The 15,156-nt window shown below is 41.1% G+C and overlaps 1 protein-coding gene across 1 annotated transcript in view; it reads left to right on the forward strand.

Annotated features, from left to right (window-relative positions):
- Positions 1-1,233: 1,233 nt before the first annotated feature.
- The window catches only part of ZNF423 (zinc finger protein 423), a 98,427-nt gene continuing 84,504 nt past the window's right edge, over positions 1,234-15,156 (forward strand). The window contains exons 1-2 of the mRNA XM_010082080.1: positions 1,234-4,458; positions 11,462-11,546. Of these exons, the coding sequence (XP_010080382.1) occupies positions 1,309-4,458; positions 11,462-11,546 (3,235 nt within the window). The 5' untranslated portion in view covers positions 1,234-1,308. The remainder of the gene's footprint in view (positions 4,459-11,461; positions 11,547-15,156) is intronic.

A 15,156-nucleotide genomic window follows, 5' to 3' on the forward strand; every position in this document is an offset into this window, starting at 1 on the left:
CTCATTAGCCGAGCCTTTCTTTGAGAGCTCCTCCGCTGTACATGTGCTCCTCTCGGCCTGGTGACTCTGTAGTTGGCAGGCACGAGGAGCGCGCGTGTGGCAGCCTACGCGCACAGTTGGGGATTTTTTTATTGGTTTGTTTTAGTAAGAGCTGAAGTAGAAACATTAAATGTTTTATAAGGACAATGTATCTAGAGAACTGGTTCCTTTTTTGAATCTCCAAATGTATATGTGGTCAGCGCCTTCCCTCATTTACATGAATTTTGTTTTTCTTCATTCCATGGTTCAGTTTTATATTGGACTAGTGGCATTTTTGCTTCACTCAACATCTCTGTATTTATTGGAATTGGGATATTTGAACTCTCTTCTGTTTCTCGTTAACAATTCTGCTTATGAAAGCTGCCAACATTTTATGTATTTTTCCTAAAATGACTGTTTTGTTGCTGGAGTTGGTGCTGTGTTTCTTTATGGTGATATCAAATTATAAAATATTTTCCAAAACCTCATATTGAGCAAAGGAAATAGTTATTAAAACGGAGGCTGGACCCTTGTTGGTTTATCCTGAAGTTGTTTCTCCTGTGATGTCTTGAGATCTCTAATGGTGATTTTCTGGGCTTTTTAAATTTGTTTGGGTTTGTTTTAAGCAGGCAACATTACCTTTCATACGAATGAATGTGGTAATGGTGCAGATCTCTTCTCTGATTTTCTTGAGCTGTCTCAAATCTGATGCTTTTTTTTCACCAAGATGTTCAACTCTGCTATTGAGCAGCCTTTCATTCTGTTACAGTTTTGAGACAAAACTGAAGGATTTTGTTTAATGGAGACATTACTTAAAATTGTGTTGATGTAGCATTTAAAAAGACCCACAAAATCACAGGTGATCACTTAACACTGTAGCTTTTTGAAATGTTTGTATTGCTTCGTTGCACATTGTGTTTTGCTTTATTCATTGTTTATTGCTTTACAGTACAGTGAACAGGTGTTAAACCTTCTAAAGAAAAATGCTTTTTATTAATACTATATGTTGGCATATTTGTGAATTATATGTACAAATATTGTTATTTATCTTTCTCAAACCTCCCTTGAAATTCAAGAGAGGGGGTTTTTTTGTTGGTTTTTTTTTTTTTTTTTATGCTGTAGTAGCAGAAGCCCGTAGTGTTGTTGAGAGCTTTGTCCTTATTTCACAGATGCACTGGGAATTGTTTTTAATCTCCTTTCTGCTTTCCCATTACAGATGGTGATGACGACCCACAACTCTCCTGGGTGGCTTCATCTCCCTCCAGCAAAGATGTTGCATCACCCACTCAGATGATAGGAGATGGGTGTGATCTCGGCATTGGGGAGGAGGAAGGGGGGACTGGCCTGCCGTATCCCTGTCAGTTTTGTGATAAGTCCTTCATTCGCCTGAGCTACCTTAAAAGGCACGAGCAGATCCACAGTGACAAACTACCTTTCAAATGCACCTACTGTAGCCGGCTTTTTAAGCACAAGAGAAGTAGGGATCGCCACATAAAGCTTCACACAGGGGATAAAAAGTACCATTGTCACGAATGCGAGGCTGCGTTCTCTCGCAGTGACCACCTCAAAATTCACCTGAAAACCCACAGCTCCAGCAAGCCGTTCAAGTGTACTGTGTGTAAACGTGGGTTTTCTTCTACCAGCTCATTGCAGAGTCACATGCAAGCTCATAAAAAGAACAAGGAACATATGGCAAAGACTGAGAAAGAGGTGAAGAAGGATGATTTTATGTGTGATTACTGTGAAGAGACATTCAGTCAGACTGAAGATTTGGAGAAGCACGTAATGACACGCCACCCACAGCTTTCCGAGAAGGCAGATTTGCAGTGTATTCATTGCCCTGAAGTATTTGCAGACGAAAACTCGCTGCTCTCACACATTCATCAAGCCCATGCCAACAAAAAACACAAGTGCCCTATGTGCCCGGAGCAGTTTTCTTCAGTGGAGGACGTCTATTGCCACTTGGACAGCCACAGACAACCTGACTCCAGCAATCACAGCATCAGCCCTGACCCAGTCTTGGGGAGCGTGGCGTCCATGAGCAGCGCAACGCCCGACTCCAGTGCGTCAGTGGAAAGAGGTTCCACCCCAGATTCGACCTTAAAGCCTTTGAGAGGGCAAAAGAAAATGAGGTCTGTGGACAGAGAGGAAGGCCAGAACTGGTCTAAAGTTACTTACAGCTGCCCGTACTGCTCGAAGCGCGACTTCAACAGCCTTGCTGTTCTGGAGATCCACCTGAAGACCATTCACGCAGACAAACCTCAGCAAAGCCACACGTGCCAGATCTGCCTTGATTCCATGCCTACACTGTACAACTTGAATGAACATGTGAGAAAGGTGCACAAAAACCATGCCTATCCCATGATGCAGTTTAGCAACATTTCTGCCTTTCACTGTAACTACTGCCCGGAGATGTTTGCAGATATCAATAGCTTACAAGAACACATCCGTATTACTCACTGTGGCCCAAACGCTACCCCTCAAGATGGCAACAATGCTTTCTTCTGTAACCAGTGCTCCATGGGCTTTCTGACCGAAGCAACCTTGACTGAGCATATTCAGCAGACTCACTGCAATGTAGGAAATTCAAAATTGGATTCCCCTGTCATTCAGCCAACACAGTCTTTTATGGAAGTTTATTCATGCCCTTATTGCACAAACTCCCCCATTTTTGGCTCCATCCTGAAGCTTACAAAGCATATTAAAGAAAACCACAAGAACATTCCTCTGGCACACAATAAGAAGTCAAAAGCAGAGCAGAGTCCAGTTTCTTCTGATGTTGAAGTCTCTTCCCCTAAAAGGCAACGGCTTTCTGCTAGCGTAAACTCAGTGTCTAATGGTGAATACCCATGTAATCAGTGTGATCTAAAGTTCTCAAATTTTGAAAGTTTTCAAACCCATTTAAAGTTGCATTTGGAGTTGTTGTTGAGGAAACAGTCTTGCCCTCAGTGTAAAGAAGACTTTGATTCCCAGGAGTCTCTTCTGCAACATCTCACCATACATTACATGACAACTTCAACTCATTATGTATGTGAGAGCTGCGACAAACAGTTTTCTTCAGTGGATGATTTGCAGAAGCATTTGTTGGACATGCATACTTTTGTGTTGTATCACTGTACCCTTTGCCAAGAAGTTTTTGATTCCAAGGTATCTATCCAAGTGCATCTGGCAGTCAAGCACAGCAATGAAAAGAAGATGTATCGTTGCACAGCCTGTAACTGGGATTTTAGGAAGGAGGTGGATCTCCAGATCCACGTGAAGCATAGTCACTTGGGGAATCCGTCAAAGTCCCACAAATGCATCTTCTGTGGTGAGACCTTTAGCACAGAGGTAGAACTGCAGTGCCACATCACAACCCACAGCAAAAAATACAACTGCAAGTTTTGTAGCAAAGCTTTTCATGCCATCATCTTGCTTGAAAAGCACTTGCGGGAGAAACATTGTGTTTTTGATGCTGGTGCTGAGAATGGTACAGCTAATGGCATGACCCCAACAAATAAGAAGACGGAAGGGGCAGATATTCAGAACATGTTAATGAAGAATCCAGATACTTCCAACAGTCACGAAGCCAGTGAGGATGATGTAGATGCTTCTGAGCCCATGTATGGCTGTGACATTTGTGGTGCTGCCTACACTATGGAGGTCCTCTTGCAGAACCATCGTTTGAGAGATCATAACATCAGGCCTGGGGAGGATGACTGTTCTAGGAAGAAAGCAGAATTCATCAAAGGTAGCCACAAGTGTAATATCTGCTCAAGGACCTTTTTCTCAGAAAATGGTCTGAGAGAACACATGCAGACCCATCGGGGCCCAGCGAAGCACTACATGTGCCCCATCTGTGGGGAACGCTTCCCATCACTCCTGACCCTGACGGAGCACAAAGTCACTCACAGCAAGAGTTTGGATACAGGGACATGTCGGATCTGCAAAATGCCACTGCAGAGCGAGGAGGAATTTATCGAGCACTGCCAGATGCATCCAGATCTCAGAAACTCCCTCACTGGGTTTCGCTGTGTTGTCTGCATGCAGACAGTCACCTCTACCCTTGAGCTGAAAATTCATGGGACGTTCCATATGCAGAAATTGGCAGGAAACTCTGCGACCTCATCGCCCAATGGCCAGGCCTTGCAAAAACTCTACAAGTGCGCGTTGTGCTTGAAGGAGTTCCGGAATAAGCAGGACTTGGTAAAGTTGGATGTGAACGGCCTTCCGTATGGCCTGTGTGCTGGATGCATGACCAGGAGCACCAATGGACAGTCTTCGGGCTTGACCCCACAGGAGGTGAATGAGAGACCGTGTGGCAGTCTGAGGTGTCCAGAGTGTAGTGTGAAATTTGAAAGTGCTGAAGACCTAGAGAGCCACATTCAGGTAGACCACCGAGACCTGACACCTGAGACTAGCGGCCAAAGGAAAGGTACCCAGACATCTCCTGTTCCCAGAGTAAGTACAACTGAACTTTAAAATCTCTGAGAGATAAAATGTAGACCTTCAATGTGACTGAGAACTGATCTGATGTTATTTTTTTTTTTAAATTGTCACTTCCTAAAATTACTTGTGCTACTAAAAAACCTAACAAACCAGAAAGAAAGGTAGAGTAATGCACATAGAAAAATTACGTTGCTCAGTCTTCCAGGATCTTGGTTTCTAGTGGCAGTACATCACATTTGTTATCATAAAACTGCCCTAGATTTACCAACAGAGAGTTGAGACCCTTGAATGGTGGGGATTGAGTTTGTCCATGAATTCTGATGCTACTGAACTGACAGATCTGGAAAAGCTGGGCCATTTCCATGAAGAAAGGAGATTCTGAGTATCCAAAACAACAGTTCTGATTTGTCAGACTGGAAGAATGAGATTATTTCTAACCAAGGAGCAGCAGATAAAGGAACTTGTGAGGAAAAATTTAGTGAATTTCCCCCTACCCCCTAAATTCTCACCTAAAGCAAATTTCTATGCTAAAGACTTGTCCTTATGGATGTCTGTCAAAGTTATGAGGGTACTTGGATGCTTGTGTGCATGTGTGTGAGCCTGTGCATGTGTGCGTATGATTTTAGAAAGATCTGCTTCATGGCCCTCCTATAAGATAAGTAGTTTTCTTAGCAAAACTGGAAATTGTTGTCTAATGCAGGTTACATGTAAGTGTGTTCTCCTTTAACGTTCGCAGATAGCCTGCTTTCCCATTTCTTAGCTTACAAGATACTTGGGAACATGCAGATCCAAGTAAGGTTTCAGAAGCCTACTCAGGAGATTAATATCATTTGCAGTTTATAGTCTTTTAAAATTATTTGTTGACGTTTTGGTTCAAGAATGGGCCAAGTCAGTCCTTCCTCTGTCAGGAACAGATGGAATGAGAAGTAGATTTTGGAAATCTTCTCGGGAGACTAACAGCAGACACATCTGAGTATTGATATCATCTGACATTTTTAATTAAACATGATGGGGTGAGATTTTCAAAAGTATCTAAGGAAATTAGGCACCCAACTCCTAATGAATAATTCCAGCCGTAGATGCCTGTTTATGTCAATCTGCTAATTAAAGCACCCACAAACACATCTTATTGCATTAAAAGAACCTGAAAATATCATTCAACTACAATACCAGAGGCTCAGTAAGCAAGAGAAGACTCTAAGTACATCCTGAGGACGCAGGCTGAGGTGTCTCCAATAGAGCTGTTGCAGGCTGTGTCCCCAGTGGACTTGTTGGCTCCAGCTCAGTGCCACGGCTGTGCAGGGCAGCAGAATCTGGCCGAGCTGGCCTCAACACCCCATTTCAGGCTTCTGATTGAATCCCACAGAAAGTTGTGGGGTTTTTTTTTTCTTTTCTTTTTTAGTAAAACAACTGGGTATTTCCTCTCTGGGTATGGTGAATGTGTGACTAAGCCTCCAGGCACATACACCTAATTCTGTAGGAGAGTAAGGAATGGAACTATCCCTCCTTTGGTGTGACGCCTTTTGAGAGTTCAGCTGGGACTCTGGCTAGGTCGTTCTCCCTCCTCCTCCTCAGGTCTTTATTCCCTTCTAAATTCTTAAGGCACCTCTATGCTCTTAGTAGGACTAATTCTTACTTCATATGGCTGTGCCTGTCGCCTAGAGTAGTTCCTTTTCTTTCCTATCGACTGTCAGAAGCAGAATGCATTGCCATTTTCTGCTCTGATTTCTTGCTTTAACTCTTTGTTTTCAGTGAGAGCTTCCATCCTTGTTTTCTCAGGGGAGAGTTTTAAGTTCTTCAATAAGGTAAATGCTTTGGATTTCATCCCGTGAGGGCAGGTCTTAGTTCCTTTGTAGAAGATAATGAAAAATCAGCATTTGTAATGATGGCAAATGGTATCTTCAACAGGTGTCTGTGGCCCACACATCTGCAAATATCAGAGACCTTTATGATATGCATCTCAGGAATTGTTATTAGGAATAACTCATTATCTTACCCTTCATTATAGGTATGAGACCTGAATTCTGATATCAGTTCATGTGGAAACTGTTGGTGTTTCACTTGGGTTTCCCAAGGCAGTCAGTGCCTTTTGTGTCTGTCTAGCACAGGGGTTTTCAAAGAGTTAGACTGTCTTTTAAATGGTGATAAATGCCTGTATTTCAAGAAGAGCATTTACTTAACTTCATTGGCTTCATAGCAAAGCCAAGCAAGTTGAACACAATCTCTCTTGTCATCCTGTTAGCGTGCTGCGCGCAGGTAAAATATCATTTTACTGGAGTAATCTTCAGTGCGCAATGCTTGTAGAGTAATCTGCAGATGTCTAGACGAGAGCTGCTTCTCTCCAGTTCTTGAGCATTTCTGCAATTCTTTTTTAAACACCTTATTGATTTTTCTCTCTTAAACAGAAAAGCAGTTGAAGATTAGGACAAGGTACAGTCAGAAAGAAAGCATGGGGAGATTAGATTTTAGGTATTGGGTATATATTTCAGAGTAAGTAGGAGTAGGCAGAATGAAATCTAAGCAAATGGAAAAGATGACGATGACATACAAAACAAGTGACTTTCAATATCAGATATCGCTCCACCAGCAGTTATACTTTTTGACTGAAGAAGAGAACATGGAAGCCTAGAGGAATCTCGGAAAAAAACTGAAATGGAGATTTAACCCCAAAGTGAAAGAAAGACAGAAAATAAATATTAGCTCTTGATTAATAAAAAGTGAAAATATTTGAGAGCAAAAAAGACAGAGCAGAAGAAAAAATCATTCCTTTTTACTGTATGTTTTATGATTTTTATGTATGCACATGGATATAGCACCACAAAGGGAATACGAATATTTTGTTATATTTTGTTTGTGATTTTACTACTGAATTTCTGGAGGTTTTGTTCTCAAGATCAGTTGGACACAGCTAGATGAGGATCAAAAGGCACTCAGAATTGCCTGGCAGTTTTGGTGGGGTTTTTTAAATATCCATAAGAATGAAAGAGAAAGCACTTAACCCTTGAAAATGCTGCTGTGCTCTGTCTTCCTTAAATAGATTTTAGTATGCCAAACAACCAGGAAGAAATATCTATGAAACTAATCACGTGTGTTTCTAGGACATCTAACTAGGATCCAGTCACGATTGCCAACAAAGGTAGATTTCCAGATGGACAAAAGTTTTTGCCTCCTATACATGGAAACATCTCCATTAGAAGATTTGTATTAGGAGATTTTAAGTCAAATCAGTGGTCTTCTATATGCAGCATCACTAAGAGGAATAAAAAAATATGCTTTTTTAGTAAAAGGTTGCTCTAACATCAATTTGTGTTTGATTCTTATAGTCTTACATGAGCTATTCTATTTGGATAGGACTAAAAGGGTTTTTTTAAATGAACATCACAAGGGGAGGTACCATTCCAGTCTCTGGCACATGTATAGCTCAAAACCTTTTTTTGTTCTATTATGATTACATCAGAGGAAACACTTTCATTTTTGTGAACATACTTCTGTGCATAGGAGCTTCAGTTTTGAATACATTTTATTAATTCCTTTCAACATCTTCTAGAGGAATGTGAATGTCTTGAGTTTATCCTTATTTTGTACCGTAGTTATGAACAATGCTTGTTTAACATTGACAATGGCAAAAGCTTAGACTTCAATTAAATTTTCATCTTGAATGGTGCTACAATATTTATCCCACCTAGGTTTGTCTTGAGAGCATGACTCGTTGTTTAGTATTGAGATTTCTCATTGCCTCTTGTAATACTGGAAGCAGTCACGTTTCAGGCTGCACTTTCTCTTACAACCAGTTTATCCTTATTTTGTACCATAGTTATGAACAATGCTTGTTTAACATTGACAATGGCAAAAGCTTAGACTTCAATTAAATTTTCATCTTGAATGGTGCTACAATATTTATCCCACCTAGGTTATTTGGACTGAAGAAGCAAAGGAGGTGGCATAGGATGTTGGAAGAATGAACCCTATTGTGCTCCTTTACTCAGTTCCTTTTCTCCTGCACACTTTCTTGGACTCAATTCCTTCTCTTTGTTCTCCCCCGCACCCCTTCTCTTCCCTTGTAAATCCACTTGAATGGAGGAATATTTTCTTTGTAGAACAGGAAACTATTTCCAGATTTAAGGGATGACAGTCTGGAAAACCCATGGGAACAATAGTTACTTCAGAAAAGAAACCAGAACCCTCTGTTGTTAATACTACTACTTTGTGCCAAGATTAGAATTAAATATCTTGACTTAATGGGGATTGAGCTCTCAGCTGAAGGCCTACTCATCTGGTCTCTTATGTCAACTAGATGCTGTCACCTGGAGTCTGTTAGCTCCTCAGAGTCTGGGCACCTTTGTTGTCACCACACACCAAGACAAAACTTTTAAAAGGGATAACTGACCCAGAAATAATGTTCGTGAAGCCATGATACCCACACAACAAACAGCAGCACGAGATCATATTTGGTACTGTAAATAACACAATCTTGCATTAAAACTAGTGCTCCCCATTTACTGAGAATGGAAGCCTGGTTTTATGACATTCTTTTAAAGACAATTATTAATGAGCCAAAAAATCAGCTCTTCCAACTCTTGTATATACATGTGGGTGTTAAACAAGCTATAGTTATTTTGTGGCCTGTATGAAGCCATTTATTAACCTCACTCCATGTCAAGCAGGGCACCCTATCACAAGAGCCATCGCCTCAGTTAAACTAATCTTTTGCACGCATGTGTCTCAGCTGAGGCTAAAGATAATACTCTGAGGAAGTCTGAAATCTGCCGTCTTCTCTGAAGGGTAGTCACGCCAAGTGGAGTGTTTTGTAAGTTTGTGAAATGGTGTGGAGGAGTTCGCGCTGAGTCTGTGGATAAACAAAGACATCCTGTCTCCAGATCTGTTAGTACATAGCTTTCAGAAACATCAAAATCAATTTAAAAAATGAATCATTTGTCTGTGTTTAATATAACTTTAAAGGTTTGAAATAGAGTTGAGCTGAAATATTGTCCTTTTTAGCTAGTTACTTAGGGAACCCTCATACCAGAGATACGTGTGGAACAAGGCACAGGACTTAGTCAGCTTTGAAGTTTTACAGAAGAGGAAGGTTTCAAGTTATGAAAGTGACCACATGAATCATTCACCACCCGATCCCATTTTTCTCTCCCAAGTTTTTTTGTGTTTTGTTTTGTTTTTAAAGATAGGAACCCTCAGCATGCATGTGCCGGTGTGTTTGAGAGGACGTGTGTACGTATGTGTGCTGTGCCTGTCTGCCGGAATGGATTCCCAAGAAAGAGTGCTTCAGAAATCCAGCTGCTTTTCCATTAACAGCCTTGATTTCCGAATGAACTCCAGGAGCATACTTTCTTGAGCTGCCTAGGGATAACTAGCCAATCCAAACTATTTCCTTTTATGTGGTTGGCTGTGTCAGGTTTCGGCCAATGGAGTATAGCCTTCTTCCTATTGTCGTGTTAATCACCCATTGTTATTCTACCCTAGAAAGCCTTGCCTATGTGCAAACACGTACTGCATACAGAATTCATGGAATACGCCTAACATCCACAGACTGGTGCATTTGTTATTACGGTATTACAGCGTGTTCATTAATCTCCAGCAGGCTAACTTGTTGCCATTGATGACATGGGAAGTAGTTAAGAAGGTCTTGGCAGCACCTAATTTGTTCTTTCCTCAGCAGGTGCTCGAGGAAATTGGATCCCATGCGCAGAGGGGGTGACAGCAACTCCTCTGCTTAGCTCAAAACTTCTGACTTATTACTGCTGTCCTAAAAATGGGATTCTATACCTAGGTGTGGGGTGGAGGCTGTAAGAAAAAATAATGTGCATCTAAAAGTGCACAAAAAATACCCACAAAATATTTTGCTTCAAAAAAAGTTAAGAGGGTGTTTTTTTTACTGAACTCAGTGCTAATGGTTTGGGATTCTCATCTGTTCCTCGGTTTAACTGAGCTTGTGGCCAGCGTGCAGAGATTTCACATCTGTTCTGCTGCCATCCACTCTAGCCATAAGGATACAGACCACATGCTCGTGCTCATGTCTGGTGGCAAGTGCTGCAGTAGGAGTTATTCTGTAGGAAGAAGTAGGCACAAAAGGCCCAATTTTTCTAAATTGCACCTCAAAAGAGATATAGTTAGGTAGCATTTTCTCACGCAGTAAATGAGCATGCACGTTAGACCAAAGCATCATACTCCTGCTTTGGGGAATAAGAGTTTTTGCAAGTGTACAAAAGCTTAGTGTCAGTGCGTTTATTTTTTCTGCTAACTTCCCGGATGTCTAACTTGTCAACGTGCATTTTAATTTCTACAAATGATTTCTTGGATTTTTTTCCTGCCATGTTACACAAGTATACACACCACTGCCAATCTGAGTGCAAACCCCATTTTCCCTGTTAGCATGAATGGTTCGTGAAATTGGCTCCTTACAGGATCTCCTGACTTCTGCAGCTAAGCCTCCGTGGTGTGACTTTGAGACAGAGCATGTACACAACAGGTTGTGCTAGGAAACAATTCTTTGTGGTAATGCCATTTTCCCGGGATTTCTGATAAGAGACTAGTACAAAATGTATTTTTTCCTTTTGTCCATCACTTCCCCAAGTAACTATAAGTGTTTTGGGTACTGTATTTGGAGTTTAATAAAGGTGGATTTTTTTGAGAAAGTTGATCTTTACTGAAAACGGAGTTACTGTCCAGTGTTTTTTATTTCACTCTGAAGGAATTTTTACTGGAATGGGTTCAATGACACGAGCAATCTGATTATGGCTCAAGTACTCAATCAGATTCTCAAGCACTATAATTTAAAAATTTTAAAGTTGAAATTAAAAATTCTAAAGCAGACTGTTAATTAGAGATTATATTTATGGTCCCAGGAAAGCCCAGCCCAACTTGCTGTCTTTTGGGGGACATACGGGCAGAAAAGGCCTCAGTGAAGGAAAGTTGAAGCACATAACATGCTATATTCATGATCACACTTGCCTTATTCTACAGTGCAGTTTTCTCTAATCTCTTTTTGGTTATTAAACAGAAAAAGACCTATCAATGCATCAAGTGCCAGATGACCTTTGAGAATGAGAGAGAGATACAAATCCATGTCGCTAACCATATGATTGGTAAGACATTCTTTAAACTAGGCCACTCATCGGCTGCTTGTTTTTTTTGGTACTCTTTGAAATTCACTATTCTAATAACTTGTTAATATTCATGCTGTAATTTATTTTTTTTTTATCTTTCAAGGAAAATGATTTTGATGTAATGATTCTTCACTTCAAAGCTTTTTAAATATGTGGTTATAAAAGTGTTACTGCTGAGCTTTTTTCCTTATCCTTTTGAGTCCTCATGTAGCATTTTCATTTATATTAAAATCAAACTTTTGACAGTATCTTCAATTTGATAGCATAAATTTCTCTCTATCCATGTAAAAAGTACTTGCCAGTTGTCAACCACTTAGGAGCAATTATGTTTCAATTTTGTATGTCATGACATTGAATAGATTTAACTGCTAGCATTTTCCCAGCTAAGTGTGGTGAATTCCTGAGGAACATTGTCAAAACAAAACACAGAGTTATTTCAGTGGGTTTTTTCTTCTTTTCCCAACAATTCTGGACTTCTGAAAGTTCAACTTTTAGACATACAAGTGTTTTAAAAATCAGTGCTTGCTGCCTTCTACTACAGTCCTGTCACAAGAGTTTGTAGTAAACTGTTATTGTAATCTGATGGGTTGTATTGCTGCTGCAGCTGTATGATTGCTTTTGTGATTAATGCAAAGAAATGTTTTTCCTTCTGTACGGATGTTATAAATATATGTGTTGGCCCAAGAGGTCAGTTTATTTGGATGCGCAGACCGCAAAGGAGTTGCTTACACATGCCACTGTAGGCATATGTTGGATGAGATCCTTCAGGGGCCCTACAGCACACTCGGTGTGTCTCGTGTTCACACGGAGCATTTATCTCCCATAAGCATAATGGTTTTCCTTCAACGGCTTTACATTTAGGAAACTATTATCCTGTCCATACATGTATATAACTCATGTTATCTTTGAAGTGAATTATGCATAAATGCCAGAGAGAGAAAAATATGGACTGACACAGTCTTCACACCTCCACCCCCAAATGAAAAATCTACATGTCAGTCACAGTTATTTTCATCTGAGAGCCAGGCAGGCATCTGAAGTCAATGTCAAGCAGGTTAAGATGAAGATATCTAAAAATGTTTGCTTTTGTAGCAGGTGTTAATGTAATCTCTTGTTTGCAAGCTTGAAGAGTGAGATCCCTGTTAATTGGACCATAGTGATTTCATACAGCTCCCCCCTAGATTTTTTTAAGAAGCCTGAAAGAAAGAAGTCCTTAGGCAAGCTTAGCACTTGTTTCAACTCAATTTGTGATCCAGTAGCTAATAAATGATTTTTAAATACAAAGGTTATGAAGTACTGAGTTAAGGTTCTGCTTGATTCAAGATGGGAATTATTTTTCCTTTTGGAAGGATGTCTTAATTTTCTAGTAATTGATGTGTGTTTATTTATGTATATCCCCAAATTACTGCTATCTGGAATAATACACAGTGATGTATATGACATTGCAAGGTTCACTGCTTGTGCTAGTGGGAAACAACAGTGGTAGAAGACATAGGAAGCTGAGAAAAGTGGTGCTACTGCTTGTGAAACTGTATTGTTTCCTTGAAGCTGTAAATAAGTTATTATGCATATTTGGAGGAAGCCTATATAAATACAAAGGTGCATATGGTCTCAGTTCTGTATACCTAGGACATTGTAAATGCCAGGACATGGTAAGAAAATGTGTGATTATTACATTGTGAGGTCGTGTCTTTGTGTCTCTTTGTTGAGATATGGACTGAGAACATTCATTAGGTTCAAGTTGTCACTTTTTTATGGTGGAGTTTAGGAAAGAGGGAAATATAGAAACCTTTCATAGGGAGCCAAGCTTCTTCCCATGCTGGGCATCTCAGTTCAGAAGGCACTTGTGCCCCGTCTTCTTCAGGACACGTGACTGCCTCTGAAAAAAAAAGCTGTTGTCAGTGTCAGCTGTTGGTGTTTGCTTTTTACAAGGGAGTACTGAAGGGGAAAGGAGAGACTAGATGTCACCGTTTCTCCAGCAATAAATGCTGTGCAGATTTTTGGTGTTAATTTGCGTAGTGCTGAATCAGTAAAAGTAAGGAGAGTGATGGATTGCCTCTTGGGCTTGCTCCTGTGCCCTTTGTTCAAAACCCAAGAGCCTTGATCCCTTGCAAGGTGATAGGAGAGACTGGTGTGGGACTCCTCATCACTCAGCCTGGTTTATCGCTTATAAAATAAGGGGTGCAAGAGTTTTCCTTCTCTGTGTTGGACCAAGTTTAGGCAGATGGGCAGCGAGACAAAGAAGGTAGTATAGCTGTTTCTGCAGCCCAGGTCTGTGTCACAGGCATTATTAATGTCATCGTTGTCAATTTAAGATCTGCAGATGAGGATTTGTTTGTGCTGGAGGGGATGGTGAGATCCCAGGGTGTTTGCGGACTGGGGGAGAGCTTACCCTCAGACTGTGTCTCCTCGGGAGCTTAGGGTTGGACTCATCTCAATGAACTTGTATCTGTCTAAAATTAAGGTGTCTGGTCTAATATAGTCATTGAGGTGCTCTCTGGGGAAAATGAATGATTGATACCAATCTCAGATAAGAGTTTGAGTCGGATAAGCATTTCCAGGGAGAGATTTTTATCTCTCTTTTGAATTTGAAGTGAGCCAAGACAATGAAGTTAGCCTTGACATGTAATTTTTAGGTAAAAATCCCTTGGCTTTGATAATCCAAGACCTCTCAGCAGCACTTTCTTCTCATACTTGGAGAAACGCAAAATCAATAGTTGAGACATCTGAAGCACTTGCTTACAGTTTTGTTCTGCTCAAGTGACTGTCAACAAAGGAGTCCCTGCTCTGTAGCAGTGACACCTCTTAAGTATCTCTGTTCATAATATGATTAAAGAATTCAATTATGTCTTAGATCGCAGTCTCAAAAAGTGCATCCAGTTAAGTTGGCTGTGCCTCCCTCTTCAACCTCTCAGCTCCTCAGACTGGAGTCGGAGGCCCCGCTCATAATTCGTGGAGGTACAGGGTTTATTTTTTTCAAAGCAGAATGCAGGGAATTTCCAGTGCTGCTCCCACACACCACTTTGAAAAGTTACCCTTCTGCACTCCAGCCCTTCATAAACTATGCACAAACACAGAGACACCCTGGGTCCTGTGCAGGGCCCCTGGGGAAGGAGCAGGCTGGATACATCCCCAGGGGAGGTAAATGGTGGATGTTTTGTTTCATTTTACACTGGGGCCCGTAGGAGGGCTGTAAGCAGCAGAACAGACCTCCAGGAAGGGATCTGTTTAGAAATGTTTTCAGCTGGGGTGGGGGTGGAATTTTTAGAGAGCAGAGGTCTTTGAAACATTGCACTGATTGGGGCTCCTTTGAAACATTCCCATGCCCACACAAAGGGGATCCCCCTTTGAAGCATTTACAGGCATTGGGGAGTCCACCTGGGACTATATAAGAAACTTGCAGTAGTTCTTGCTGCCTCTGTACCTGTTTACCTCCTGTTGCGCTGACCTGGCAATGTTTAAAGCTTCTCCCCCTTCTCTCCCCAGTACCACTGCCTCTGAAGTACGGTCTCTAGTAGATGCCGGGGAAGATGGGAGAGTGCAGCCAGGGCTCCATGGGGGCACTGAGCAGCCACAGCAGAAGCCGGAA

Source organism: Pterocles gutturalis, unplaced genomic scaffold (genome assembly GCF_000699245.1).
Source record: "Pterocles gutturalis isolate BGI_N339 unplaced genomic scaffold, ASM69924v1 scaffold13574, whole genome shotgun sequence".
Lineage (NCBI taxonomy): Eukaryota > Metazoa > Chordata > Aves > Pterocliformes > Pteroclidae > Pterocles > Pterocles gutturalis.